Below are 26,658 nucleotides of genomic sequence, written 5' to 3'. Positions count from 1 at the left end.
TGGATAAATATAAATATTGCATAAACAAATATTAGAGTAAGTACATAAATATCAGTGAATGTTGATAAATAGCAGATTGGAAGTTAATTGGAATGTTAAATAAACATTCATGCAATAGAATACTGTTCAGTAGTGACCTTGGATAATGACAGTAAGTGAATTGCAGGTACACTCTGCAATATGGATGAACCTGGTAAACAAATGTGCAGAAGAAGTCACAAAATAATACATACTATATGAATGCATTTATATAAATTTCAAAATCAGATAAAATTAAGCTATTAGAAGTTAAAGCAGTGGTTACCTTGGATCAGGGATGGAGTAGTGATTGGGAAGGGACACCAGGGAACTTTAGAGACTGGCATTGTTATATTTTTGTCCTGGATGATAGTTGCATGGGTCTTTGCTTTGAAATAATTTATCTGTACGTTTATGTTTTGTGCACTTTTCTGTTTATTAAACTTCACAATTAAAGTTAAAAGAATGGTCATTTGGGGAGGTCTTGAGAAGGAGTATCAATACCATCTCTTGGTCTTTGGACTCTCTGCTTCACTAATTTCTTACCAAACACTGAGAATAAAAATAAAACAAAACCCAAAAAACTAGACCAGTAGGTTTTGCTGCTTCCTCAGTGAGGAGTATAATATAAAAATTATTAATTCATAAGTTCTTCACTCTAAAGTTTTTTCTTGAAGCTTTTTAGTCTCAGAGTGGAATTTAGTGTTTATTTTTTGTTTTGAATTAGGAGGTGCTAATGATGCTGGATAACTATGTAAGAGATTTCAAAGCATTGATTGACTGGATTCAACTTCAGGAAAAGCTAGAGAAGACAGATGCTCAAAGCAGGTAATGAACTCTGGTCTTTATATTTATAGCAGCCAGCAGTTTCAAAAGTAATCATTGAAATTGATGATGAACTTGACTTCAGCTTAACTTGAAACTTATAAAAATCTAAAAGTTGGGAGCTGCATTTCTCATTCAGTTCAATAGCAAATATTTATTGCCTACTGGTGTAAGGCACTTTTATCCACTACAAAAATTTAATTGCTAAATATGATACATTTACTACTCTCTTGAATTTGTATTTTGTAGTTTTACTACAAAAAAACTGTTATAGGTGTTCAGAGAAGGCTATGGTCATATCTCTTTTTGGGGATAGATCAGGAAAGATTTCATGGAGGCTGCTGAAGTGTTTAAAGGATGTGATGGATTTTAACAAGTAGGTGGCCCTTCATATTAAGGGAGTAAATTAAGACAGCTGTGGAAGTACAGAGTATATGTGAAGTGAAAGTAATGTGGGGAAAGGTACAGGATTTCTTCTTAATGTAGTAGGCAGTGAGGAAAATTGATGATTTTTGATTCAAGGAATAGTGAGAGATCAAAGCTACTTTAGAAACCTTCATTTGGAATCAGCATACAACATCTGAGTGCTATGTGCCAGGCTCTGGGACTATTGTAGTGAAGAAAACAGACACAGTCCCTGCGCTCATGAAGTGTATAGTACATTCACAGGAAAGACTGATGTTAAATACTTACCAATGTATAAAGTGTTATCAAGAAGAAATAACAGTGTACTTTGCTACAAAGCCATAGTAATCAAAACAGCATGGTACTGGTACAAAAACAGGCACACAGATTAATGGAACAGAACTGAAAACCCAGAAATAAAACCACACATTTGTGGACAGCTAATCTTTGACAAAGGTGCCAAGAACATACAATGGAGAAAAGATAGTCTCTTCAATAAATGATGTTGGGAAATCTGGACAACCACTTGCAAAAGAGTGAAAGTAGACCATTATCTCATGCCATACACAAAAATAAACTCAAAATAGATCAAAGACTTGAAGATAAGACCTGAAACCATAAAACTGCTGGAAGAAAATATAGGTAGTACACTCTTGGACATTGAACTGAAGAGGATCTTTTTGAATACCATGTCTTCTCAGACAAGGGAAACAAAAGGAAAAATAAAGTGAGATTTCATCAGATTAAAGAGCTTCTGCAAGGAAAAGGGAACTAAGATCAAAACAAAAAGACAACCCACCAAGTGGGAGAAAATATTTGCAAGTCAGTATATCTGACAAGGGGTTAATCTCCATAATATATAAAGAACTCACACAACTGAACAACAAAAAACCAAACAACCTGATCAAAAACTAGGCAGAGGATACGAGCAGAATTTTCCCAAAGAGGATATACAGATGGCTGATAAGCACATGAAAAGTTGTTCAGCATCACTGATCGTCAGGGAAATACAAATCAAAACTACACGAAGATACTGCCTTAGACCTGTCAAAATGGCTATAATCACTGAGACTAAAAGTAACAAATGTTGGAGAGGGTGTGGAGAAAAGGGAACCCTCATACACTACTGGTAGGAATGCAAGCTGGTGCAGCCACTGTGGAAAACAGTATGGAGATTTCTCAAAAAACTAAAAATAGGACTACCATATGACCCAGCTATCCCACTACTGGGTATCTACCCAAACAGCTTGAAATCAGCAATCCAAAGTGACCTATGTACTCATATGTTCATTGCAGCACTATTCACGATAGCCAAGACATGGAAACTGTCCAAGTGCCCATCGACCAATGATTGGATAAAGAAGACATGATATATATATACAATGGAACACTACTCAGCCATAAAAAAAGACAAAATCATTCCATTTGCAACAACATGGATGGACTGGAGGGTATTATGTTAAGTGAAATAAGCCAGACTGAGAAAGAGAGACACCATGTGATTTCACTCATATGTGGAGGATAAACAAACACACAGACAAAGAGAACAGTTCAGTGGTTACCAGGGAAAGGAGGCAGGGGAGTGGGCATAGGGGTGAAGTAGAACACTTATATGGTGATGGAGAACAAATAATGTACAACTGAAATTCACAATGATGTAAACTATTATGAACTCAATAATAATTAAAAAAAGGAAATACAGTGTACTTTGGGAGTATAAGGAAAGGCACCATCAACCAGTTTGCTGAGTCCAGAAAGACTTCCCTGAGGAGGTTATATTTAAGTGAGACAGAAGTATCAAGTAGGAGTTAGCTTGACAAAGAGAAGGAAAGAGTAATACCAGGATATCTGATATCCTGGAGGTCGAAGAGAGCACAGAGTAGTCAAGGAATTTAGAGTTTAGCAAGGCTGGAGTGAAGAGGACAAGAGGGGAAGAGTAGCATGAGATGAACCTAGAGAGAGGTAGGCTGGGACCAGATGAGGGCTCTGTAGACCTGATAAAAACTTTACACATTATTTTGAAACATAAAAGATTTCTAAGTAAGGAAGTGACATATCAGATTTGTATTTTTAAAAGATATTTCTGGCTTCAGTGTGGGAAGGTTGAGGTGCAGCAGTATAGGTACAGATGATGGGTACTCAGACTAGAGTAGTGACAGTAGGGGGAGTTGAGAGATATTCCAGAGATAGATAATCAACTGGACTTAGTATTATTTTCTTTACGTGCAAAGGCAAAAGAACAATTTATTATTTAGTTTAGATTTATAAGTGATACCTGAGCCCTTGTGAGCTGGGCCAAGTCACATGCAGCTACAATGATGCTTTTTTCCTTTTTACTCAGAGAAGACATGCCTGGGCTGCCTCTTTCCCTTGGATTTAACCTTTGTTCAATCTCAGTAAGTGGAACCATCCAGTAGAGAATCCATCTTTTGTCCCATTCTAATGTATCAGTCCCATGGGGAACCAAGAGAGTGAAGGAATCCCAAGAGACAAATCCAAGAAGGCTTGATCCGCAGAAAACCAAATCCAGGGAAACCATGATATGTTGATTCTTTTAACGTTTTTCTTTCTCACAATGAAAATTTTTGGTATGATTTTATGGTGCCTGCTTTACCCACATCCCTGGATGGATGAGGCTTAGTTGTCTTTGTTTATACCAGGCAATTTCACCCTTACCTGCTGATAATAGGTGATCAGATCTGGGGGATACATACCTTTATGGGTTAAATCAAGTTAAGAGATCATTGTACTGATTTAGAATTGGTGACTATATTGCCCTTTTGAAGATAAGCAAAGGAAAGCAGATTCAAAGAAAATGGAATGGATGTACAGAGAGAAGCTGGGATGAGAGAAATTGTGTGGTCTTTGATAGCTTAGGAGTATTGCTTTAAAGCCTGTCTCTTCCAGGTCTAATCCTCACGAGCCCTGATTCTTTTCCCTCCACCTTGGATGTCCTTGACCTTGTACAATTTATATCCTTACAGTAATCTTTCTTTTTCTTTTCTTTTTTAAGTTTCTGATTTTTTTGTTTCCAAAAAAGATCTGTAATGTAACCATCAATGCATTAGAAAAGCTAACTAGATTTTTTTCTTCCTTGTAAACTCCAATCACTAGCAGTAGCTGTGTTGAGGATTATATTGAGAAAGAGTCTGACGACAAGTCCAAGCTTAACAGCCATCCCTGTCCTCACACCATAGTTTAAAAATATACTTGAGGCATCTTTTTTTACCTTAACCATTTATCATCATTTCTCCTCTTTGCCTCCTGAGGCAGCTCCTAGATATAGAAAGAAACCTTAAATTCCCTGTAGATGGCATTATCTGTCTTACATTCCTCAAATCATGCATCAGGATTCATTTCACCTGGATTTGAGTTTTAAGTTAAAACTAAAATTATACATATTTAGAGAAGAAAATTTAGATCAATATTTATATATGTTTATTGTGGGTAAGAGCTTTGTAAGACAAAGGCAGAAATCACAAAGGAAAATATTGATAGGCTTGTTTTAATGGGGAGAAAATATGCCTTTCTGCATTAAAAAAAATTAAATTAAAAGTGAAATAGTTAGATCATCTATGCCAACAGATTTTTAGCCATAATAGTAATAATAATAGTAGCAGTAGTAGTAGTAAATGATTTCAGATCAATTAGAAAATGATGCAAATCCCAGTGAAAAAAATGGGCAAAGTATACCAATGTGAAAGTCCCAAAATAAGAAATTCAAATGACTGGTAAAAAAGTTCAGCCTCACTAGTAGTGATAATGAACATATAATTTAAAAAATGAAAGCTAATACCAGTTGCCAGTGAAAATTTGTTTTAATTAAACACCTTTATTGAAATTCCTCTAGGAAAAAGAACTCGTCACAAGACTGAAACTCTAGCATGGGAGTCAGCAAACTTTTTGTGTGAAGTGCCAGATAGTAAATATTTTAAACTTTGTGGGCAACTTTATAGTCTCCTTTATAAGCCAATGATGAGATGCCAACTGTTGGCAGGGTTTGAGGGAAATGAGCGCTTTTCATCTTGTGGAAATATAGTCATGTACCGCATAACAACATTTTGGTCAATGATGGACCACATATACGATGGTGGTTCAATATGATTAGTACCATATAGCCTAGGTGTGTAGTAGGCTGTACCGTCTAGGTGTGCGTAAGTATACTCTATGATGTTCATACAAAGAAGAAGCAATTAATGCATTAAGTGACACTTGACTGTATAATTTGTTATAACCTTTGTGAAAGGTGATTTGCCAATAAATTATCAAAAGCTTTGAACTTTATTTGAATAACCTTTTTATCAATTCTCTTTTCTAACAATCAGTATCTCTTTCTAATGAGAGAAAAACAATCACTGGATTGAATGGAGATTGAGAGGCAATGAGATTCTAGGGAGTTATAGAGGTCTGACTGAGGGCATAGAGATAGAGAAGACATTACTTGAGAAAAACATTTTTGTACAGGTTGTGCATCCTGTCAGCTGATTGGTTGTGGGGCCAGTGTAAGAGGAGGAGAGGTTAGCTTTCCTAGCAAAGAACAAGGAAATGTTTATGCTCCCACTCTCATGGGTGATTAAGAGGTAGAGGAAGGAGACTTCATATTTTCCTCTGTGTTCTTCATCTAACCCTCATCACTGTTTTTCTTTATTGATCCCTGTTCTAGACACTTAGTTCTCCAGGATGTCAGACACAAGTAGCATGAATTGTACCATTGCCTTTTTAAGTTTGTTTTTAGCTGGGCGTGTGGAGGCTTTTAAAAATTAGTAGTATATCTGATGTCTTGTAACCCAGTGGCCCTTTTTAGATAAGTAGGGTTATGTTGCTATGCTGCAGTGGGTGGAACATCCTGGACCATACATCATCTGTGATTGCTTACTGGTAATATGGTAACTTTCTGGTAAAAAGTGCTCCAGGGAAAGACTGTGACCTGATGATGTTTTTACCTACTAACAATCAAGAGAAAAGATCAGGATTTTAACCCCCTTTCTTCTGTTAATTTAATCTACTGTGTGTCTTAAATTGGCAGGCCAACTTCACTGGCATGGGAAGTAAAGAAGATGTCTCCAGGACGTCATGTGATTCCAAGTCCATCAACAGACAGAATAAGTGTAACATCAAATGCTCGAAGAAGCTTAAATTTTGGGTGAGATGAACTCAAAAAAGCCTACTAAGCCTTGCATTACAGTAAATTATTTTCTGTAGATAACATACTTATAGTATTGTGAAATTGATATTCCACTACTGAAATATCCATGTAATGTGTTTATATTTGAAAGTGTTTGAATAAAAAGTTAAAGAAATCCAGGAGAGTAAAGTTTAACTTTCAGGAAATGTAATATGTTCAAACATAATTTTAGGATCCAGAGATTAAAACCCATAAATGTGTTTCATGCTAAATGATTTGTAACATGAACTGGCAATTTCTTTTCACAATAATAGATCTAAATATATCATAAACTGTGTTATTGTCATGCAAATTACATTTTTATACATTGTAAACCCATTGACACAATTTTATAATTATTGTTTTATGCAGTTGTCTTTTAAATCAGTTAGGAGAAGAAAAGAGTTTTAAAGAAAAAATACATTTATATTGTCTTTTGTATTTACCTATGTAGTTAGTTTTACTGAGGCTCTCTATTTCTTCATGTGGATTCAAGTTACTGTCTAGTGTCCTCTCATTTCTTCCTGAAGCACTTCCTTTAGAATGTCTTGCTGGGCAGGTCTGCTAGTAACAGTTTTTCTCAGTTTTTGTTCATCTGAGAATGTCATAGTTTATCCTTCAGTTTTTTGAAGGATAGTTTTGCAGTGCATAGAACTCTTGGTTGAAAGTCTTTCTTTCAGCCCTTTAAGTATATCTTCTCACTGCCTTCTGGCTTCCATGGTTTCTGATGAGAAATAAGCTGTTAGTCTTACTGAGGATCCTTTTATGAGATGCCTCACTTTTCTCTTCCTGCTTTCAAGATTCTCTTTTTCTCTTTGTCTTTTGATAGTTTGACTATGATGTATCTAGGTATGAATCTCTGAGTTTATCCTCCTTCAAGTTTTTTGAGCTTTTTGGGTGTATAGATGAATGTTTTTCGTTATATTTGGGAAGTTTTTTCCATTATTTCTGCAAATATTCTTCCTCTTTGTCTTCTGGGAATTCCACTATACCTAACTTGGTGCTCGTGATGGTGTTCCACAGGTCTTTGAGGTTCTGTTCATTTTTCTGCATTCTTTTTTTCTTTCTGTTTCTCAGATTAGGTAATATCAACTGACTTCTCTTCAAGTTTGCTGATTCTTTATTTTGGTCTCTCAAATCTGCTGTTGAGCCCTTCTGGTGAATTTTTCATTTCAGTTATTGTACTTTTGAACTCCAGAACATCAGTGTAGTTCTTTTATATATTTATGTTCTCTTTATTGATATTCTGTATTTGGTGAAACATTGTTCTCATACTTTAGTTTTTTAGACATGGTTTCCTTTTGTTCTTTAAACATAATTATAATAGCCATTTTAAAGTCTTTGTCTAGTAAGTCCAATATCTGGGCTTCTTTGAGGATAATTTCAATTACTGTTCTTTTTTGGGTGTGACTGGGCCATACTTTCCTGTTTATTTGCATATCTTGTAGTTTTTTTTTTTGAGGAAGATTAGTCCTGAGCTAACATCTGTGGCCAATCCTCCTCTTTTTTGCTGAGGAAGACTGGTCCTGAGCTAACATCCATCCCCATCTTCCTCTGCTTTATATGTGGGATGCCTCTCACAGCATGGCCTGATAAGCGGTGCATAGGTCTGCACCCAGGATCCAAACGGGCAAACCCGGGCCGCTGAAGCGGGACGTGTGAACTTAACCGCTGTGCCACTGGGCCAGCCCATCATGTCTGGTAATTTTTTGTTGAAAACTTGATATTTTAAATAATGTAGCAGCTCTGGAGATCAGATTGCTACCCTCTCCAGGGTTTGTTGTGGCTGTTTGGGATGTTGTTGTTACTGTATATTTAGTGATCTTAAACTAGTTTTCTGAAATCCCTGTTGTTTATCGTGTGTAGACAATAAAATCTCTGCTCAGTAATCTTACTTGTCAGCTAATGATTTGACAGAGATTTCCTTTAAATACTTTGAACCAAAAAATCTCCCACCTCTTGTTTGCTTCTTTGTATGTGTTGGGTATGCCTTCAGTGCTCTGGCAGTTTTCATTTCTGCCTTTGCTGTCACTTCCTGCTTCCTCAGAGCCTCAAGGTCATTTAGAAGTGAGAGATTAGGGCCTTCTCAGATCTTTCATGTATAAGCACACAACCCTGTACATGTGTGGGGCCTTCTCGATTTCCAGGAATATATTGGAGGTTTTCAAAACCCCCAATGGATATCTCATTCTCCAGCTTTTTCTTTTAAGTTTTTGGTTAGCCCCTTGTTTTCCCCAAATGTTATTGCCACCTATGGTAGCTGTGATGTTAAACATTCATCTCAATCGTTTTCCTTAAATGCCCCTGGGGAAATTTGTTTTTAAGACAAAAATTTGTTTGGACTCTAATTCTTTAGAGTGAGTCTTAATGTTTGATGTGTAATGGGAGGGTCATTAAGTAGTTTGCTTGGTTGGTTCTCTTTCCTCTTTCTTCTGTTAAACGTAACCCTTCTTGACGACTACTCATCCCTCCCACCATGTCACGGTTATTTTCATCTCTTGTTACTACTGAACCTTGCATATACTTGCATTATTATTATATTTGCAGTGTGTTATCATTTTTTAATGTTTACTTTTTGTACTTATACTATGACCTTCTTTCAGGTAGGGTCTTTGTCATATCTTCTGTATCCCAAGCATCTAGCACTGTACCTGGCACTTAAAGTAAGAACTCTAAGTGTTATTCAGTAGAACCAGATTTTTGCTTTCAAATGATATTATTAGTATTGACTTAGGTGGAGATTGATGGACTTTGGAACCTTATAATAATTGGACTTCAGTGGAGTGGGGGAAAGACTTACAAGCAAACAAGACCAAATGTTTGTATATTCAAGCACCATTTTTAAGGGAAGTTCTCTTATAATGCATTCCATGGTCCATGGTTCAGAGTATTGTATAATGCATGGTTTATTTTAACACCAGAAGTCTTTAATGTGTGTAAGAAACATGTTTCTTTTATTTTTATTTTATTTTTTAATTTATTTTTTACTGAGTTCATAATAGTTTACATTAATGTGAGATTTCAGTTGTACGTTCTTTCTTTTTTTTTTTTGACTTTTTATTAAGATTATGATAGTTTACAAGCCTTGTGAGATTTCAGTTGTACGTTATTGTTAGTCATGTTGTAGGTGCACCACTTCACCCTTTGTGCCCTCACCCCACCCCACCTTTCCCCTGGTAACCACCAATCAATTCTCTTTGTCTCTATGTTTAGCTTCCGCCTATGAATGGAGTCATACAGAGTTCGTCTTTCTCTGTCTGGCTTATTTCACTTAACATAATACCTTCAGTGTCCATCCATGTTGTTGTGAATGGGATGATTTTGTCTTTTTTTTATGGCTGAGTAGTATATACCATATCTTCTTTATCCAATCATCAGTTGATGGGCATTTAGGTTGTTTCCACGTCTTGACTATTGTAAATAATGCTGCAGTGAACATAGGGGTGCATGGTAATTTTGGAATTGCTGATTTCAAGTTCTTTTGATAGAGATCCAGTAGTGGAATGGCTGGGTCATAAGGTAATTCTATTTTTAATTTTTTGAGAAATCTCCATACTGTTTTCCATAGTGACTGCACCAGTTTGCATTCCCACTAACGGTGTATGAGTGTTCCTTTTTCTCCACAACCTCTTCAACATCTGTCACTTTTTGTTTAGGTTATTTTTGCCATTCTAATGGGTATAAGGTGATATCTTACTGTAGTTTTGATTTGCATTTCCCTGATGATTAATGATGGTGAGCATCTTATCGTGTGTCTATTGGCCATCCGTATATCTTCTTTGGAGAAATGTCTGTTCATGTCCCCTGCCCATTTTTGGATTGGGTTGTTTGATTTTTTGTTGCTAAGCTGTGTGAGTTGTTTATATATTATGGAGATTAACCCTTTGTCGGATAAGTAACTTGTAAATATTTTTTCCCAACTAGTGGGTTGTTTTTTTGTTTCAATCCTGTTTTCCGTTGCCTTGAAGAAGCTCTTTAGTCTGATGAAGTCCCATTTGTTTGTTCTTTCTATTGTTTCCCTTGTCTGAGGAGTTATGGTGTCCAAAAAGATTCTTTTGAAACTGATGTCAAAGAGTGTAGTGCCTATACTATATTCTCTTCTAAAAGACGTATTGTTTCAGGCCTAATCTTTAGGTCTTTGATCCATTTTGAGTTTATTTTTGTGAATGGTGAAAAAGAATGGTCGATTTTCATTCTTTTACATGTGGCTTTCCAGTTTTCCCAGCACCATTTGTTGAAGAGACTTTCTTTTCTCCATTGTAGGCCCTCAGCTTCTTTGTTGAAGTTTACCTGTCCATAGATGTGTGGTTTTATTTCTGGGCTTTCAATTCTGTTCCATTGATCTGTGCGCCTGTTTTTGTACCAGTACCATGCTGTTTTGATTACTGTAGCTTTGTAGCATGCTTTGAAGTCAGGGATTGTGATGCCTCCAGCTTTGTTCTTCTTTCTCAGGATTGCTTTAGCAATTTGGGGTCTTTTGTTGCCCCATATGAATTTTAGGATTCTTTGTTCTGTTTCTGTGAAGAGTATCATTGGGATTCTGATTGGGATAGCGTTGAATCTGTAGATTGCTTTAGGTAGAATGGCCATTTTAACTATGTTTATTCTTCCAATCCAAGTACATGGAATGTCTTTCCATCTATTTATGTTGTCATCCATTTCTTTCAGGAAAGTCTTGTAGTTTTCGTTGTATAGATCTTTCACTTCCGTGGTTAAATTTATCACAAGGTATTTTATTCTTTCTGTTGTGATTGTGAATGGGATTGGGTTTTTGAGTTCTTTTTCTGTTAGTTCATTGTTAGTGTATAGAAATGCTACTGATTTATATATGTTGATTTTATACCCTGCAACTTTCCTGTAGCTGTTTATTATTTCTAATAGTTTTCCAATGGATTCTTCAGGGTTTTCTATATATAAGATCATGTCATCTGCAAACAGTGAGAGTTTTACTTCTTCATTGCCTGTTTGGATTCCTTTTATTTCTTTTTCCTGCCCAATTGCTCTGGCCAACACCTCCAGTACTATGTTGAATAAGAGTGGTGAAAGTGGGCACCCTTGTCTTGTTCCTGTTTTCAGAGGGAGGGCTTTCAGTTTTTGTCCGTTGAGTATGATGTTGGCTGTGGGTTTGTCATATATGGCCTTTATTATGTTGAGGTAGTTTCCTTGTATACCCATTTTATTGAGGGTTTTTATCATAAATGGGTGTTGGATCTTGTCGAATGCTTTCTTTGCATCTGTTGAGATGATCATGAGGTTTTTGTTTCTCATTTTGTTAATGTAGTGTATCATGTTGAGTGACTTGCGGATGTTGAACCATTCCCACTTGATTGTGGTGTATAATCTTTTTAATGTATTGCTCTATTCGGTTTGCCAAAATTTTGTTGAGAATGTTTGCATCTATGTTAATCAGTGATATTGGCCTGTAGTTTTCCTTCTTTTTGTTGTCCTTGTCAGGTTTTGAGATCAGGGTGATGTTGGCTTCATAGAATGTGTTAGGGAGTGCTCCATCTTCCTCAGTTTTCTGGAATAGTTTGAGAAGGATAGGTATTAAATCTTCTTTGAACGTTTGGTAGAATTCACCAGAGAAGCCGTTTGGTCCTGGACTTTTATTTTTGGGGAGGTTTTGGATTACTGTTTCGATTTCTTTACTTGTGATTGGTCTACTCAGATTCTCTATTTCTCCCTGCTTCAGTTTTGGGAGGTTGTAAGAGTCTAAGAATTTGTCCATTTCTTCTAGCTTGTCCAATTTGTTGGCATGTAGTTTTTCATAGTATTCTCTTATGATCCTTTGTATTTCTGTGGTATCTGTTGTGATTTCTTCTCTCTCAGCTCTAATTTTATTTATTTGAGTCTTCTCTTTTTTTCTTGCTGAGTCTGACTAAGGGTTTGTTAATTTTGTGTATTTTTTCGAAGAACCAACTCTTCATTTCATTGATCCTTTCTACTATCTTTTTTGTTTCAATATTGTTTATTTCTGCTCGAATTTTTATTTTTCCTCTTCTTCTACTGACTTTCAGCTTGGTTTGTTCTTCTTTGTCTAATTCTGTTAGGTGTCGTTTGACATTGCTTATCTGAGATTTTTCTTGTTCATTGAGGTGAGCCTGTATTGCAGTGAATTTCCCTCTTAGGACTGCTTTTACTGTGTCCCAAATGAGTTGGTATGGCATGTTTTCATTTTCATTTGTCTCCAGATAATATTTTATTTCTTCTTTAATTTCTTCAATAGTCCGTTGTTTGTTCAGTAGCATGTCGTTTACTCTCCACATTTTTTCCCCTTTCCCAGCTTTATTCTTGTAGTTGATTTCTAGTTTCATAGCATTATGATCAGAAAAGATGCTTGCTATTATTTCAACCCTCTTGAATTTGTTGAGGTTTGCTTTGTTTCCCAAGATATGTTCTATCCTTGAGAATGTTCCGTGCACACTTGAGAAGAATGTGTAGCCTGCTGATTTTGGAGGGAGTGTTCTGTATATATCTATTAGGTCCATCTGGTCTAGTTTTTCATTTAATTCTATAATTTCCTTGTTGACTTTCTGTCTGGATGATCTATCCATTGGTGTTAATGGGGTGTTGAGGTCCCCTACTATTATTGTATTGTTGCTGATGTCTCCTTTTAGTTTTATTAATAGTTGCTTTACAAATTTTGGTGCTCCTGTGTTGGGTGCGTATATATTTATAAGTGTTATGTCATCTTGCTCAAGTGTCCCTTTTATCATTATAAACTGCCCCTCTTTGTCTTTCTTTATCTGTTTTGCTTTGAAGTCTACTTTGTCTGATATAAGTATGGCGACACCTGCTTTCTTATGTTCATTATTAGCTTGGACTATCATCTTTCATCCCTTCACTCTGAGTCTCTGTTTGTCTTTCGGGCTGAGGTGTGTTTCCTGGAGGCAGCATATTGTTGGGTCTTGTTCTTTAATCCATCCTGCCACTCTGTGTCTTTTGATTGGAGAGTTCAGTCTGTTTACATTTAGAGTCATTATTGAAATGTTGGGGCCTAACGCTGCCATTTTATCACTTGTTTTCTGGTTCTTTTGCATTTCCTTTGTTTCTCCTCCCATGATTTTTGGACTACTAATTGAGGTAGGTAGATTTCTATATTGTTTTTTTTCTTATTTGTAATTTGTGTCTTTATTCTTCTTATTTATTTAGTGGGTTACCTAGTGGTTTGTATAAAACATCTCATTGATGAGATAGTCCATTTTCTGATAGCCTCTTATTTCCTGAGATTAAGACGTTCCCTCCCTCTCCTCTTCCCCTTCTAGGTTGTTATTGTCAGATTTTTTTTTTTTCTTTTCTTTCTTCTTGTGTTGTGAGTTTGTGGTTAAAATGACAAGATTATATTTATTCTTGGTGTTTCTGTTCCTTTTATCTTTAATGTTATACTTAACTTTTGCTAACCTGTTCTGATGGAGAGCTGCAACTTTCTGGTCTTGTCTTTCTCCTTATCTCCTTTCCTCTGAGATTTGTACCCTCTTTCCTTTTTTTGATTTTTCAGGTATGAGGGTCTTCCTGAGCATTTCTTGTAGAGGAGGTCTTATGGCAATGAACTCCCTTAACTTTTGTTTATCTGGGAAGGTTTTTATTTCTCCATCATATTTGAAGGATATTTTTGCTGGATAGAGTATTCTTGGCTGAAAGTTTTTGTCCTTTAGAGTTTTGAATATATTATTCCACTCTCTTCTAGCCTGTATGGTATCTGCTGAGAAATCTGCTGACAGCCTTATGGTAGTTCCTTTGTAGGTTATTTTCTTCTGTCTTGCTGCCCTTAGTATTTTCTCTTTGTCATTGATTTTTGCAAGTTTCACTACTATATGCCTTGGAGTTGGTCTTTTAACATTGAGAAAGTTTGGAGATCTATTCGCTTCTGTCACATTGAGTTCCATCTCTCTCCCCAGGTTTGGAAAGTTCTCAGCCATTATTTCTTTGAACAGTCATTCTGCCTCCTTCTCCTCCTCTTCTCCCTCTGGGATGCCTGTAATCCTTATGTTGCATCTCCTAATTGAGTTGGCTAATTCTCGGAGAGTTTCTTCATTTCTTTTTAGTCTTAGTTCTCTCTCCTCCTCTATCTGCAGCATTTCTATATTCCCATCCTCCAAATTGCTAATTCTGTCCTCCACATTATCAACCCTACTATTCCGAGAGCCCAGATTTTTCTTAATCTCCGCCATTGTGTTCATCTCCAGTATTTCTGATTGCTTCTTCTTTATGGTATCAAGCTCTTTTGTGACATAACTCCTGAACTCCTTCAGTTGTCTATCTGTATTCTCTTTTAACTTGTTGAGTTTTTTAATGATGGCTGTTTTGAATTCCTTGTCATTTAGGTTGCAGATTTCATTATCTTTGAGATTGTTTTCTGGGTATTTGTCATTTTCCTTCTGTTCTGGAGATTTAATATATTTTTTCATATTGCTTGATGGTGTGGATTTGTGCCTCCACATAGAGATAGAGTTTAGTTACTGCTTCCACTTGCTTCTACTGGAGTGTGTGGGGGTACTGTTTATTAATCTCCACTGACCAGGATTCCTGTCAGCTGTTGCTGCCTGGACCTGGGTCCGTCCTCATAGTCACAGTGCTCCTGTGGGGTTCCTTGTCAGCTGTGGGGACAATCGCAAGGGGGCCTCAGGTTGCTGGTGTCTAGTATCGCAGACCACCTAGACGCACTCCCTCCTTAGGGTCTGTAGTGGTGTTATCGGCTTTCCCAGTGGCCGGGAGCAGGATCACCTATATTCACAGCTCTGTCACTGTCAGGGCCCGCAATATCTCATTTGTCCACTATGGGCCACAGCAGAGCTATGGGTATCTACTGCAGTCTGTGGTTAGCTCACCCAGCTTTGCTACTCCTGCCTCAGGGTCTTCCAGCCTTGTAATTGCCGGGCGTGGCCTGTCCACTAATGCTGCCCAGAGGCCTTTGCTGTTGCTGTTCTGGGACTGTGGATTTTCCCCCTGGACCACAGAGCAGGGCGGCTGGGACTCCAACGCGCCCCCGCCCTTGCACACAGTCACACTGGGTGTCCTTTACCCCCTCTGGGACACAGCCGAAGTCCGTGAGTCAGAGGCGGCTGACGGGCTGCTGCCCTGTCCAGGATCCTCCTCTCCCGGAGCCTCCCAGCATTCTGAATGCTGGGTGGGGCCTCTCCACTAATGGCGAGTAGAGGCTTTCCCTGCCACTGGTTCAGGACCATGGATTTTCCCCCTGGGCTTAGGGGCAATCGTGGAGGTTTTAGGTAGGGCTGTAGTCACCTGCTTCCATCGTTGCTCCGCCGATACCTGCACATGCCCACCCTTTGTGCATGGCGTTGCTGTGAGCGTGTCTGCTGGAAGAAAGTCACTTGCAGGTACTAGGCTGTCCAGGGGTCGTGGGTTGGAGAGTTTTCACCTATCTCCACTCCTCCCGGGGGGAACTCCATCTGCCTTCCGACGTATAGCAGCACAGGTCTCTTGGGTGTCCTGAGATGCTGTGTGGATAGCCTTTGTTGACCGATGAATGTCCAATTAGTTGTAGATTTGAAGTGGGAGAGACAAAGAAAACTGCTCACTCCACCATTTTGCTTGTACGTTATTTCTTGACGATCACCACGTAAGTGCTCCCTTTCACCCCTGTGCTCTGCTCACCCCCTCTTCCCCTGGTAACCACTGAACTGTTTTCTTTGTCCCAGTACTTGTTTATATTCCACATATGAGTGAAATCATCTGGTGTTTGTTTTTCTCAGACTGGCTTATTTAGATTAGCATAATTCCCTCTAGGTCCTTCCATGTTATTGCAAATGGCATGGTTTTGTCTTTTTTTATGGCTGAGTAGTATTTCATTGTATATATATACCGTGTCTTCTTTATCCAGTCATCTGTTAATGGGCACTTGCATTGCTTACATGTCTTGGCTATTGTGAATAGTGCTGCACTGAAAATAGGGGTGCATATGTTACTTTGGATTGTGGATTTCAAGTTGTTTGGGTACATACCCAGTAGTGGGATAGCTGGGTCATATGGTAGTTCTATTTTTAGCTTTTTGAGGAATCTCCATACTGTTTTGAATAGTGGCTGCACCAGCTTGCATTGGCACCAGCAGTGTATGAGGGTTCCCTTTTCTCCACACCCTCTCCAACATTTGTTATTTTTAGTCTTAGTGATTATAGCCATTTTAACAGGTGTCAGGTGGTATCTTAGTGTAGTTTTGATTTGCATTTCCCTGGTGATTAGTGATTTGAACATCTTTTCATGTGTTTTTTGGCCATCTGTATATCTTCTTTGGAAAAATGTCTGTTCATCTCCTCTGCCCAGTATTTGATTGGGTTGTTTGCTTTCTTATTGTTCAGTTGTGTGAGTCCCTTATATGTTATGGAGATTAACCCTCGTCAGATATATGATTTGCAAATATTTTCTCCCAGTTGGTGAGTTGTCTCTTTGTTTTGATCCTAGTTTCTTATGCATTGCAGAAGCTCTTCAGTCTGATGAATTCCCTCTTGTTTATTTCGTCTTTTGTTTCCCTTGTCTGAGAAAAAATACTATTTGAAAAGATCCTTTTTAGTTCGATGTCAAAGAGTGTACTACCAATATTATCTTACAGGAGTTTTATAGTTTCAAGACGTATCTTCAAGTCTTTGATCCATTTTGAGTTAATTTTTGTGTATGTTGTGAAATAGTGATCTACCTTCATTCTTTTGCATGTGACTGTCCAATTTTCTGAACACCATTTATTGAAGAGACTATCTTTTCTCCATTGTATGGTCTTGGCACCATTGTCGAAGATTAGCTGACTGTAGATGTGTGGTTTTATTTCTGGGCTCTCAGTTCTGTTCTATTCATCTGGGTGCCTGTTTTTGTACCAGTACCATGCCATTTTGGTCACTATGGCTTTTAATACATTTTGAAGTCAGGGATTGTGATACCTCCAGCTTTGTTCTTTTTTCTCAGGATTGCCTTGGCAATTTGGGGTCTTTGATTGCCCCGTATGAATTTTAGCATTCTTTACTCTATTTCTGTGAAGAATGTCTTTGGGATTCTGATAGGGATTGCACTGAATCTGTAGATTGCTTTGGGTAGTATGGACATTTTAACTGTGCTTATTCTTCCAATCCATAAGAAAGGAATCTCGTTCCATCTGTTTAAGTCATTATCAGTTTCTCTAGGTAATGTCTTACAGTTTTCATTGTATAAGTCCTTCACCTCCTTGATTAAATTTATTCCTAGGTACTTTATTTTTATAGTTGTGATTGCAAATGGAATTATATTCTTGAGTTCTCTTTCTGTAAGTTTGTTATTGAAATGTAGAAAAGCAACTGATTTTTGTAAGTTGACTCTGTACCCTGCAACTTTACTGTAGTTGTTATTTATTTGTATTAGTTTTCCAATCGATTTTTTGGGGTTTTCTATTATAAGATCTTGTTGTCTGCAAACAGCGAGAGTTTCACTTCTTCCCTCCTTATTTGTTTTCCTTTTATTCCTTTCTCTTGTCTAATTGCTCTGGCCAAAACCTCCAGTACTATGTTGAATAAGAGTGGTGATAGTGGGCACCCTTTCCTTGTTCCTGTTCTCAGGGGGATGGCGCTCAGTTTTTCCCTGTTGAGTATGATGTTAGCTGTGGGTTTGTCATATATAACCTTTATTATAGTGAGATAATTTCCTTCTATCCCCATTTTGTTCAGAGTTTGTATCATAAATGGCTGTTGGATCTTGTCAAATGCTTTCTCTGCATCTAAAGAGATGATCATATGGTTTTTATTCCTCAATTTGTTGGTGTGGTGTATCATGTTGATTGATTTGCAGATGTTGAAGCATCCCTGTGTCCCTGGTATGAATCCCACTTGATCGTGACATATGAGACTTTTGATGTATTGCTGAATTCGAGTTGCCAAAATTTTGTTGAGAATTTTTGCATCTATATTCATCAGCAATATTGGCCTGTAGTTCTCCTTTTTTCTGCTTCTTTTTCCTTGTCAGGCTTTGGTATCAGAGTGATGTTGGCCTCGTAGAATGTGTTAGGAAGTATTCCATCCTCCCTAATTTTTTGGAATAGCTTGAAAAGGATAAGTATTAAATCTTCTCTGAAAGTTTGGTAGAATTCCCCAACAAAGCCATCTGGTCCTGGGGTTTTATTCTTTGGGATGCTTTTGATTGCTATTTCAATCTCTTTCCTTGTGATTGGTCTGTTCAGATGGTCTGTTTCTTCTTGACTCAGCTTTGGGAGGTTGTAAGAGTCTAAGAATTTATCCATTTCCTCTAGGTTATCCATTTTGTTGGCATACAGTTTTTTGTAGTATTCTCTTAGAATCTGTTGTATTTCTCTTCAGTCTGTTGTTATTTCTCCACTTTCATTTCTGATTTTGTTTATCTGAGCTTTCTCTCTTTTTTTTCTTTAAGTCTGGCTAGGGGCTTGTCAATTTTATTTATCTTCTCAAAGAACCACCTCTTTGTTTCATTGATCTTTACTGCTGCCTTTTTGTTTCAATAGCATTCATTTCTGCTCTGATTTTTATTATTTCTCTCCTTCTGCTGAATTTGGGCTTTGTGCTTCTTTTTCTGATCTAGTTAGTTGTAATTTGAGATTACCTATTTGGGATTTTTCTTGTTTCTTAAGGTGAGCCTGTATTGCGATGAATTGCCCTCTTAGTACAGCTTTTACCACATCCCATATGAGTTGGTATGGCATGTTATCATTTTCATTTGTCTCCAGATATTTTTTGATTTCTTGTTTGATTTCATGCAAATCATGCAATGATCCATTGCTTGTTCAGTAGCATATTTGTCAGTCTCTACATCTTTGTCTCTTTCTCAGCTTTTTTCATGTAATTAATTTGTAGCTTTACAGATTATGATTAGAGAAGATGCTTGTTATTACTTCAATTTTTTTAAATTTATAGATGCTTGCCTTGTTTCCCAACATGTGGTCTAACCTTGAGAATGTTCTCTGTGCACTTGAGAAGAATGTGTATTCTGCTGTTTTTGAATGGAGTTTTCTATATATGTCTATTAAATCCACCTGTTTTAGATTTTTGTTTAATTCCACTTTTTCCTTGTTGGTTTTCTGTGTGGATGATGTGTCCAATGATGTGAGTGGGGTGTTGAGGTCCCCTACTATTATTGTGGTATTTTTAATATCTTCTTTTAAGTTTGTTAATAGTTGCTTTATGAACTTTGGTGCTCCTTTCACCTTGATGTAGTGTCCCTTTGACCATTTTATATTGCCTCTCTTTGTCTCTCTTTACCTGCCTTATGTTGAAATCTACTTTGTCTGATTACGTATTGTGACACCTGCTTTCTTTGTTTGCCATTAGCTTGGTATCGTCTTGCACTCCTTCACTCTGAGCCTGTGTTTGTCATTGGAGCTGAGATGTGTTTCCTGGAGGCAACAAATTGTTGGATCTTGTTCTTTAATTCACCTTGCCACTCTGTGTCTTCTTATTGGAGAGTTCAGTCCGTTTACTTTGAGGGTGATTATTGATGTATGAGGGCTTAATGCTGTCATTATATCACTCTTTTTCTGGCTTTCCTGCATTTCCTTTGTTTCTCGTCCTGTGTGTTTTGGTCTACCCTTTGAATTAGGCAGTTTTTTATTCCGTGTTTCGTTTTTTCCTTATTTGTTTTTTTTGTCTCTTTTTTGCTTTTTAGTTTAGTGGCTACCCTGAAGTTTGTATTCAAAATCTCGTGTATAACATAGTCCATTTTCTCATGGCGTCTTATTTCCTTAGTGTAAAGTGATTCACTCCCTTTCCTCCTTCCCATCTCAGTTATTTTTCGCAAATATTATTCCAACTTGTGTTGTGAATTTGTGAAACATATTTCTTTTAATATGCTGAAAAATTGGCTACCTTTAGTATATCTACTCACTTCAGCTCTTACTCATTGAGTTCAGTGCTTACTCATAATATGTAGTTAGTTACCAAACTTGTTTATTCAAGTTGTCTTAATTATTTTAATTCATAATTTACGTATTAATTAAATCAGTGAAGTAGGTGTGCAAAGAGAGTCATTGTTTCTTTGAAAACTACAGCAAGATTTTGGAAAGCTTCGATAAAGGTGAACTATCGAAGTTTTGCTGTAAAATGAGGAGTGGATAGGACAATGGTGAAAGATTGGAGAAAATGTTATTAAACTTGAGGAGGATTCTGCCCTTAGATTGTTTAATAGGTGTCTCTAAATTCTCACTGCATTTTAAAGAAACCAAAACTGGACATTGTCACTGAGATATCACACTTGTGATCCTTGTAAGAAATGTACATGGGGCCAGGCTCATGGCATAGTGGTTAAGTTTGGCTCACTTTGCTTCGGCAGTCCATGTTTGTGGGTTTATGTTCTGGGTGCAGACATACACCACTCATCAGCCATGCTGTGGTCGCATCCCACCTATAAAGTGGAGGAAGATTGGCACAGCTGTTAGCTCAGGGCTAATCTTCCTCAAGCAGAAAAAAAAAAGAGGAAGATTGGCAACACATGTTAGTTAAGGGCTAATTTTCCTTAGCAAGAAAAAAATGTACACAAAAAGCCAATTTTAGGTGGTGGCGGTGGCGGCAGCTCTGGAGGCCGCAGTCCTGGTCGTGGCTTCGGCCCCAGCCCCACCATGGTGACGCTCGCTGAGCTGCTGGTGCTCCTGGCTGCTCTCCTGGCCACGGCCTCTGGCTACTTCGTCAGCATTGACACACATGCCGAGGAGTGCTTCTTCAAGCGGGTCACCTCGGGCCCCAAGATGGGCCTCATCTTCGAGGTGGCTGAGGGTGGCTTCCTGGACATCGATGTGGAGATTACAGGGCCTGACAATAAAGGAATTTATAAAGGAGACTGGGAGTCTAGTGGGAAATACACCTTTGCTGCTCACATGGACGGAACATATAAGTTTTGTTTTAGTAATAGGATGTCCACCATGACTCCAAAGATAGTGATGTTCTCCATTGATATTGGGGAGGTCCCGCAAGGACAAGACATGGAAACAGAAGCTCACCAGAACAAGCTAGAAGAAATGATTATTGAGCTAGCAGTGGCGATGACAGCTGTAAAGCATGAACAGGAGTACATGGATGTTCGAGAGCGAATACACAGAGCAATCAACGACAACACGAACAGCAGAGTGGTCCTCTGGTCCTTCTTCGAAGCCCTGGTTCTCATTGCCATGATGTTGGTGCAGATCTACTACCTGAAGAGGTTCTTTGAAGTCCGCATGGTGGTTTAAAAGCCTCTTTGTGATGCTTTCAAACTCATAATTAACTCACTGTTTACCAGACATCTTGGTCATAATAATGTCATGAGTTTCTACATTTTTATTTTCTGAACTGTACATTCACAGCTTATGTTTCTTTGTGATTAATAGCTATTGGGAGAAAACCCTTTTTAGGAAAGTTATAGTGAAAATTTGACGTTTGATTGGCATAATTTCTTACATGAATTCTGCCTCCAGTGTACAGGCCCTTCTGGAACTCAAACACTGTAAGTGAAATATAGGTATATAGTCCTTATTATATCTTCCTTTTCTTTTGTTTTTGTAATAAGAGGCAGTTTGTTCAGGATAGTACTTTACCAATAGTACTTTACTAAAATAATTGCATCCTTTGGACCCTTATTAAGTCATTAAAAATTCATTTTGTTGAGTCCTTATGAGAAACAACAGTCTGAATCTTGATTTTCTCCCCAGCCTGATGGCAGAGCTCTGTGACTTTGGAGTATGCTACCAGATTGGTACTTTTATATGTCATTTTTGCTTTGAGGATAAGACTTAACCCAACAACATTTTTCCCCGTAAATTTTTACTTTGAACCTTTGGACTCAATCACCTCCACTTAAATTGATGACACGAGCAGCTAATAACTGTTTTGGGTTTCTGCCTAACCTTGTAAAAAGTTTATTAAAGCCAGTTCTCTGGGTGTTTCAGCAAATGGTAGCTCTTTTCCTTTCTGTGCTGGCACGTTGCTTTCTCTGCTCTTGGCACGTAGGAGCTATGCATTCACACAATTGGGAAAATCTGAATTTCTGATGCCAAAGGGTTAAAGCCTCTTGGATTTGATTGCAGTGATATACAGCCACTATTTTATTTTTGATCAGTGGCATTTTGGCCACTAAGGTTTAATTAGGGTACTGAACATCACTGTCCGTACTAGGGTTTTTGTTTTTCGGCACATGTGAATTGTGTTTTGTATAAAACAAAATGACTTTTTCTTGGTCTCTGATGATGGGTTTAAAATTAAAAGAGCATCTGGTTTTGGTGTAGGGATGATCCAGGATTATGTTGTGACTGGTGTATATTAGTTACTTGGACATTTCTTTTGGATCTTTGCAAGGGGAAAACTACAAGTAACGAGTTTTATATAATTAATTTAAATTTTTACAGGTTTTCATGTTCAGGATAAACAATTTTTCAACCTTAGGTGAAAATACTTGGCAACAGTTTAAGGTCACTGTTACCTTAGGACAACTGTTGCATGCCAATGTGTGTGTGCGTGTGAAAACACTTCAAAATTGAATTAACAGATGTAAATTTAAAATTGGTTGTGTATCTAATTTGCCCCAGGTTCAGTAAATAAACAATTCTTTTTAAAAACAAAAACAAAAAAAAAAAAGAAAAAGCCGATTTTAGTAGTGTCTGTATCAGTAGATTGGTAAATTAATGCACATTTCTGTTATTAAAAAATGTTTTAAATGAAAATAAGTTTGATATATATGCATACTTTTTAAGGTTACCCATTTAACTGAAATTTTCTTTTAAACTGAACTCAGATTTTCTATATTATCCTGGTTTCCATATAATATGTTATAGTATGTTAATGAAGTATTAGACCAAGATAAGTTTATGAATATATTTGCCTTAAATTGCTGTAATAGTATGTTACTCTGGAAATGTGGATACAGACACACCCACACACAGTTTACTTAAAATTTAAATATATTAATTAAATATTTAATGTTTTAACTTACATATTTGATTTATTAATGCAGTCATTTTCTCCATAGGAGTTCGCCTGGCACAGGGGCTGCACCCCGTCTGGCTCCTACAGGTGTCAGTTGGGCTGACAAGGTAAAGGCTCATCATACAGGCTCTACTGCTTCTTTAGATGTAGCGCCTGCCCAATCTTGCCCACCAATGCCAGTGCAGAAGACTTCCCGCAAAAATGGCAAGTGACTTTGAATCAACTCTTTTATGTAGTAGACAGGTGGATGTATGTGGAGATATTTATTTTATTTGCAATTGGTGCTAACTTTATATGTTTGTCTTTATTCATCATTTAAGTGATACTAATTTACCTTAGTTAAAATAATAAAATAATCTTTAAAATTGTACAAAAGCTGTGGAGCTCATTTTAGTCTCAAGTTTGCTCTCTGTAAACTTTAAGGAGAATGATTTCATTTGTCAGTTCATTTATAAGATCCTTTATAACCCTTTTGACTTAAAGTAGAAAAAAATAGGCTAGTCCATCCTCTAGGCAGTATACAGTTTTAAGTAGCATGTCACTACTTCATTTCATTAATATTGGGATATTATTTTGGTACTAAAATAATATTCTTTGTTTATCTTTGCTCACACATCTGTTTTCTTTACCATCAGAATAATTAAGAGGAACAAATAAATAGAATGGCTATTATTCTGAGGCCCCACCTGGAATGTATCCCTTAAGAATTTCCTTCATAAAATGTTTTCATATAGAAATTTAGAGTGGATTTTTTATACATCTATAGAGGCTTGGATTTTAGGATGATAGTAATAATAAATTTGTGTTATGAGTTAAGGAACAACTTAAGAATACTACTTCCTTCTTTCTTCAATGAAAGGTCCCTTTGAAGTTTTTTGGTTCAGAAAAAAATGTTTTATTGGACATAACAAAGGTATTGCCAACTTCACGTTATGGATTTTTTTTCCCTCTTGGTCTTAGTAAGTTGCATTGGCTTATTTCAAGTAATATTCCTTACTTTTACCCAGTAAGTTGCCCTTGGTTTCTCTATACAGACTGAGTAGTAGAAAATTGAGAATAGGCATTTTCTCTTAGGAAAAGGTAGGAAAATGTGGAATCATAAAGCTTAGTTTCTGTATCTTGAAAGGGTCTGAGAAATGTATTAAAAATCAAAATGGCAAAAAATTTAAAGGAGTCATAGTGTTAGCACATATCATGGTTTTGTTTGAAGCACTACTGTCAGGTTATTCATGAGTGTGACCCATTTGATTAAGATGAAATAATAGATCTTGATTATAACTAGGCTTAAAAATACCCTTGTTAATATATCAGGAAATTTTATTTTTGACCACTTTGGTCTTCAGTTTTGAGGTTTTGATGCACAGTGAATTATGGTATATATTTTAAGTAATTTATAGTAAAAGTAGCTATAGTACTGAAGCTTGTAATGATTCTATATTCTAATTCTATAATTTTGATTCTAATTAAATGCCATAAAAAGTGGTTTTTGTTAAAGTTAGCAGATTCAGCACATGCATTTACTTTGCCCTTTCCCCAAACTCAACTAAAATGATATAAAAGGGTTTAAAAATAGGATTTAAGGAAGAAGAGACAGGAAAAGAGATAATGTGAACAAAGTTTTGGAAGTTGTAAAGCAGAAAGACTAGTGGTGACATTTGATTGAGCTAGCTGGATTCTAAGCTCAGAGAATGGGCAAAATTGTAAAGTAATGCAATTTGCTCCACACAACTCCCCAAAGGGTCAGATATTGATGGGAGCAGGTATCTCTGAAAGTGAGGGTAAAGGGTAGGGCTTATATGTTAACAGCATCCCGAATTCTCCCCAGCTCCCCTCAACTCCAAATAACAGAATGACTGTTTCCCTCACCCCGGCGGACTATGGGAGGTTTATTCTCTAGAGAAGGTAAAAAGATGGTATCTGACCTTGAGGGATACTAGGCACATTGGAAGATGGGAGTATTTTATTGAAAGCACGGAGATTAAATGAAAGACTGTCTATAAAGATGAGATGCCTCATCCTCACTTCCACTTCAAGCCCTGCTCTCTTACTGAACTGCCAGATTTCCAGGTCAAGAGAACCCACACCTACGGAAAATATCCAGATTTGATATAGATCATGAGATATTGGTCTTTGAGGCTGATACTGTAATTGGATGATTGTCTGATGGCCTTGAGAGACTTTGGCAATCTGAAGCCAGATTGCAGACTGGGGTAGATTGTATGCAAAGATGGGTGCCAACTATGGTTTTATATATTCATTTATATAAATGAATTCCTTTTTTAAAAAAAATGTTTATTTTTTTAAGAAACTATTTCTTCCATAATATTATTAATAATTCAATCTATCCTTTTATTCATTTTTTGGAAATTTTTAAAATTCCTCCCATCCTTGGGCATGTATGCCATTCTCACCATCAAGTGGTAGAGTCTGTTTCTCCTCTCTTTGAATCTTTGGTTGGACCTGTGACTTGATGTGATCAATAGAATGTTACAAGAGTGATGTTCAGTAAGTTCCCAGCCTAGCCCATAATAGGCCTTGAAGCTTCCATTTTCTCCTTGTTGGAAGCCAGCTGCCATGTAAAGAAGCCCAGGATAGGCCACAGACCTTGTGAAGAGAAAGGGCCACAAGAAGGAGAACCTAGCTGTCTCAGCCAACAGTGCCAAGGCTCAAGCATGTGGTGAAGCCATCAGGAACATTCTGCTGACACCCTAGCTGACACCATGTGGAGATGCCATGAGCCCCATCACTGAGCACTCCTCAGATTCCTGACTCAAATAATTGCATGGAAATAACATGGTTAGTGTTTTAAGATGCTAAGTTTTGGCTTGTTATATAAAAATAGATAATAAGAATATCCACTATTTGAATAACATGGGTTATAGAAAGAGGGAGAAAGGAAAGGAGGAAATCACAGAAGAGATAATTAAAGGAAATTTCCTTTAACAGAAGGATATAAGTTTGTAGACAGAAAGGGCTCATTAATGTTTAATTAATGGATGAAAATAGAGTTGACACCAAAACATGGTGTGAAAGTTGTGAATAGTTCAGATGAGGAGAGGCTCTAAATAATTAGAGAAAATAATCAGTTTATATACAAATGACCAAGTATTAGAATGACATCTGCTTTTGCCAGACTATCACTAGAGGCCACAATAAAATTGAGCAATGTCTTCAAAATTCTAAAGGAAAATAATTTTTAATCTAAAATTCTATTTCCCAAAAAAATAAAAAAATTCTGTCTAGCCAAATTATCCACTAAATGTGAGAGTAGATTAAAGATATTTTCAAATATGCAAGATCTCAAAAAGTTTTTTACCTTCTTGGACTCAGTCACTACTGGAGAGGACCAGCATG

At 37.1% G+C, this 26,658-nt stretch overlaps 2 protein-coding genes across 8 annotated transcripts in view; both read left to right on the top strand.

The window, feature by feature from the left end:
- Positions 1-26,658, top strand: part of LOC124233091 (S phase cyclin A-associated protein in the endoplasmic reticulum) — a 486,817-nt gene that overhangs the window by 96,780 nt on the left and 363,379 nt on the right. For 6 of the 7 annotated variants that reach the window (XR_006886969.1, XM_046650197.1, XM_046650193.1 and 3 more), the window contains exons 6-8: positions 746-846; positions 6,275-6,391; positions 23,348-23,508. Coding sequence is in view for 6 of the 7 variants with exons in the window: in XM_046650197.1 (XP_046506153.1) it covers positions 746-846; positions 6,275-6,391; positions 23,348-23,508 (379 nt within the window). In the remaining variant the exon portion in view is untranslated. The remainder of the gene's footprint in view (positions 1-745; positions 847-6,274; positions 6,392-23,347; positions 23,509-26,658) is intronic. The other variant, XM_046650198.1, reaches the window with a different exon arrangement.
- Positions 20,970-21,590, top strand: LOC124233092 (transmembrane emp24 domain-containing protein 2-like). Its single transcript, XM_046650200.1, has one exon. The coding sequence runs from the start codon at positions 20,970-20,972 to the stop codon at positions 21,573-21,575; it is 606 nt and encodes a 201-aa protein (XP_046506156.1). The 3' UTR covers positions 21,576-21,590.

This window comes from Equus quagga, unplaced genomic scaffold (assembly GCF_021613505.1).
Source record: "Equus quagga isolate Etosha38 unplaced genomic scaffold, UCLA_HA_Equagga_1.0 153_RagTag, whole genome shotgun sequence".
Lineage (NCBI taxonomy): Eukaryota > Metazoa > Chordata > Mammalia > Perissodactyla > Equidae > Equus > Equus quagga.
The sequence above is the reverse complement of the archived record's forward strand: the minus strand, read 5'-3'. Positions and strand labels throughout refer to the sequence as shown.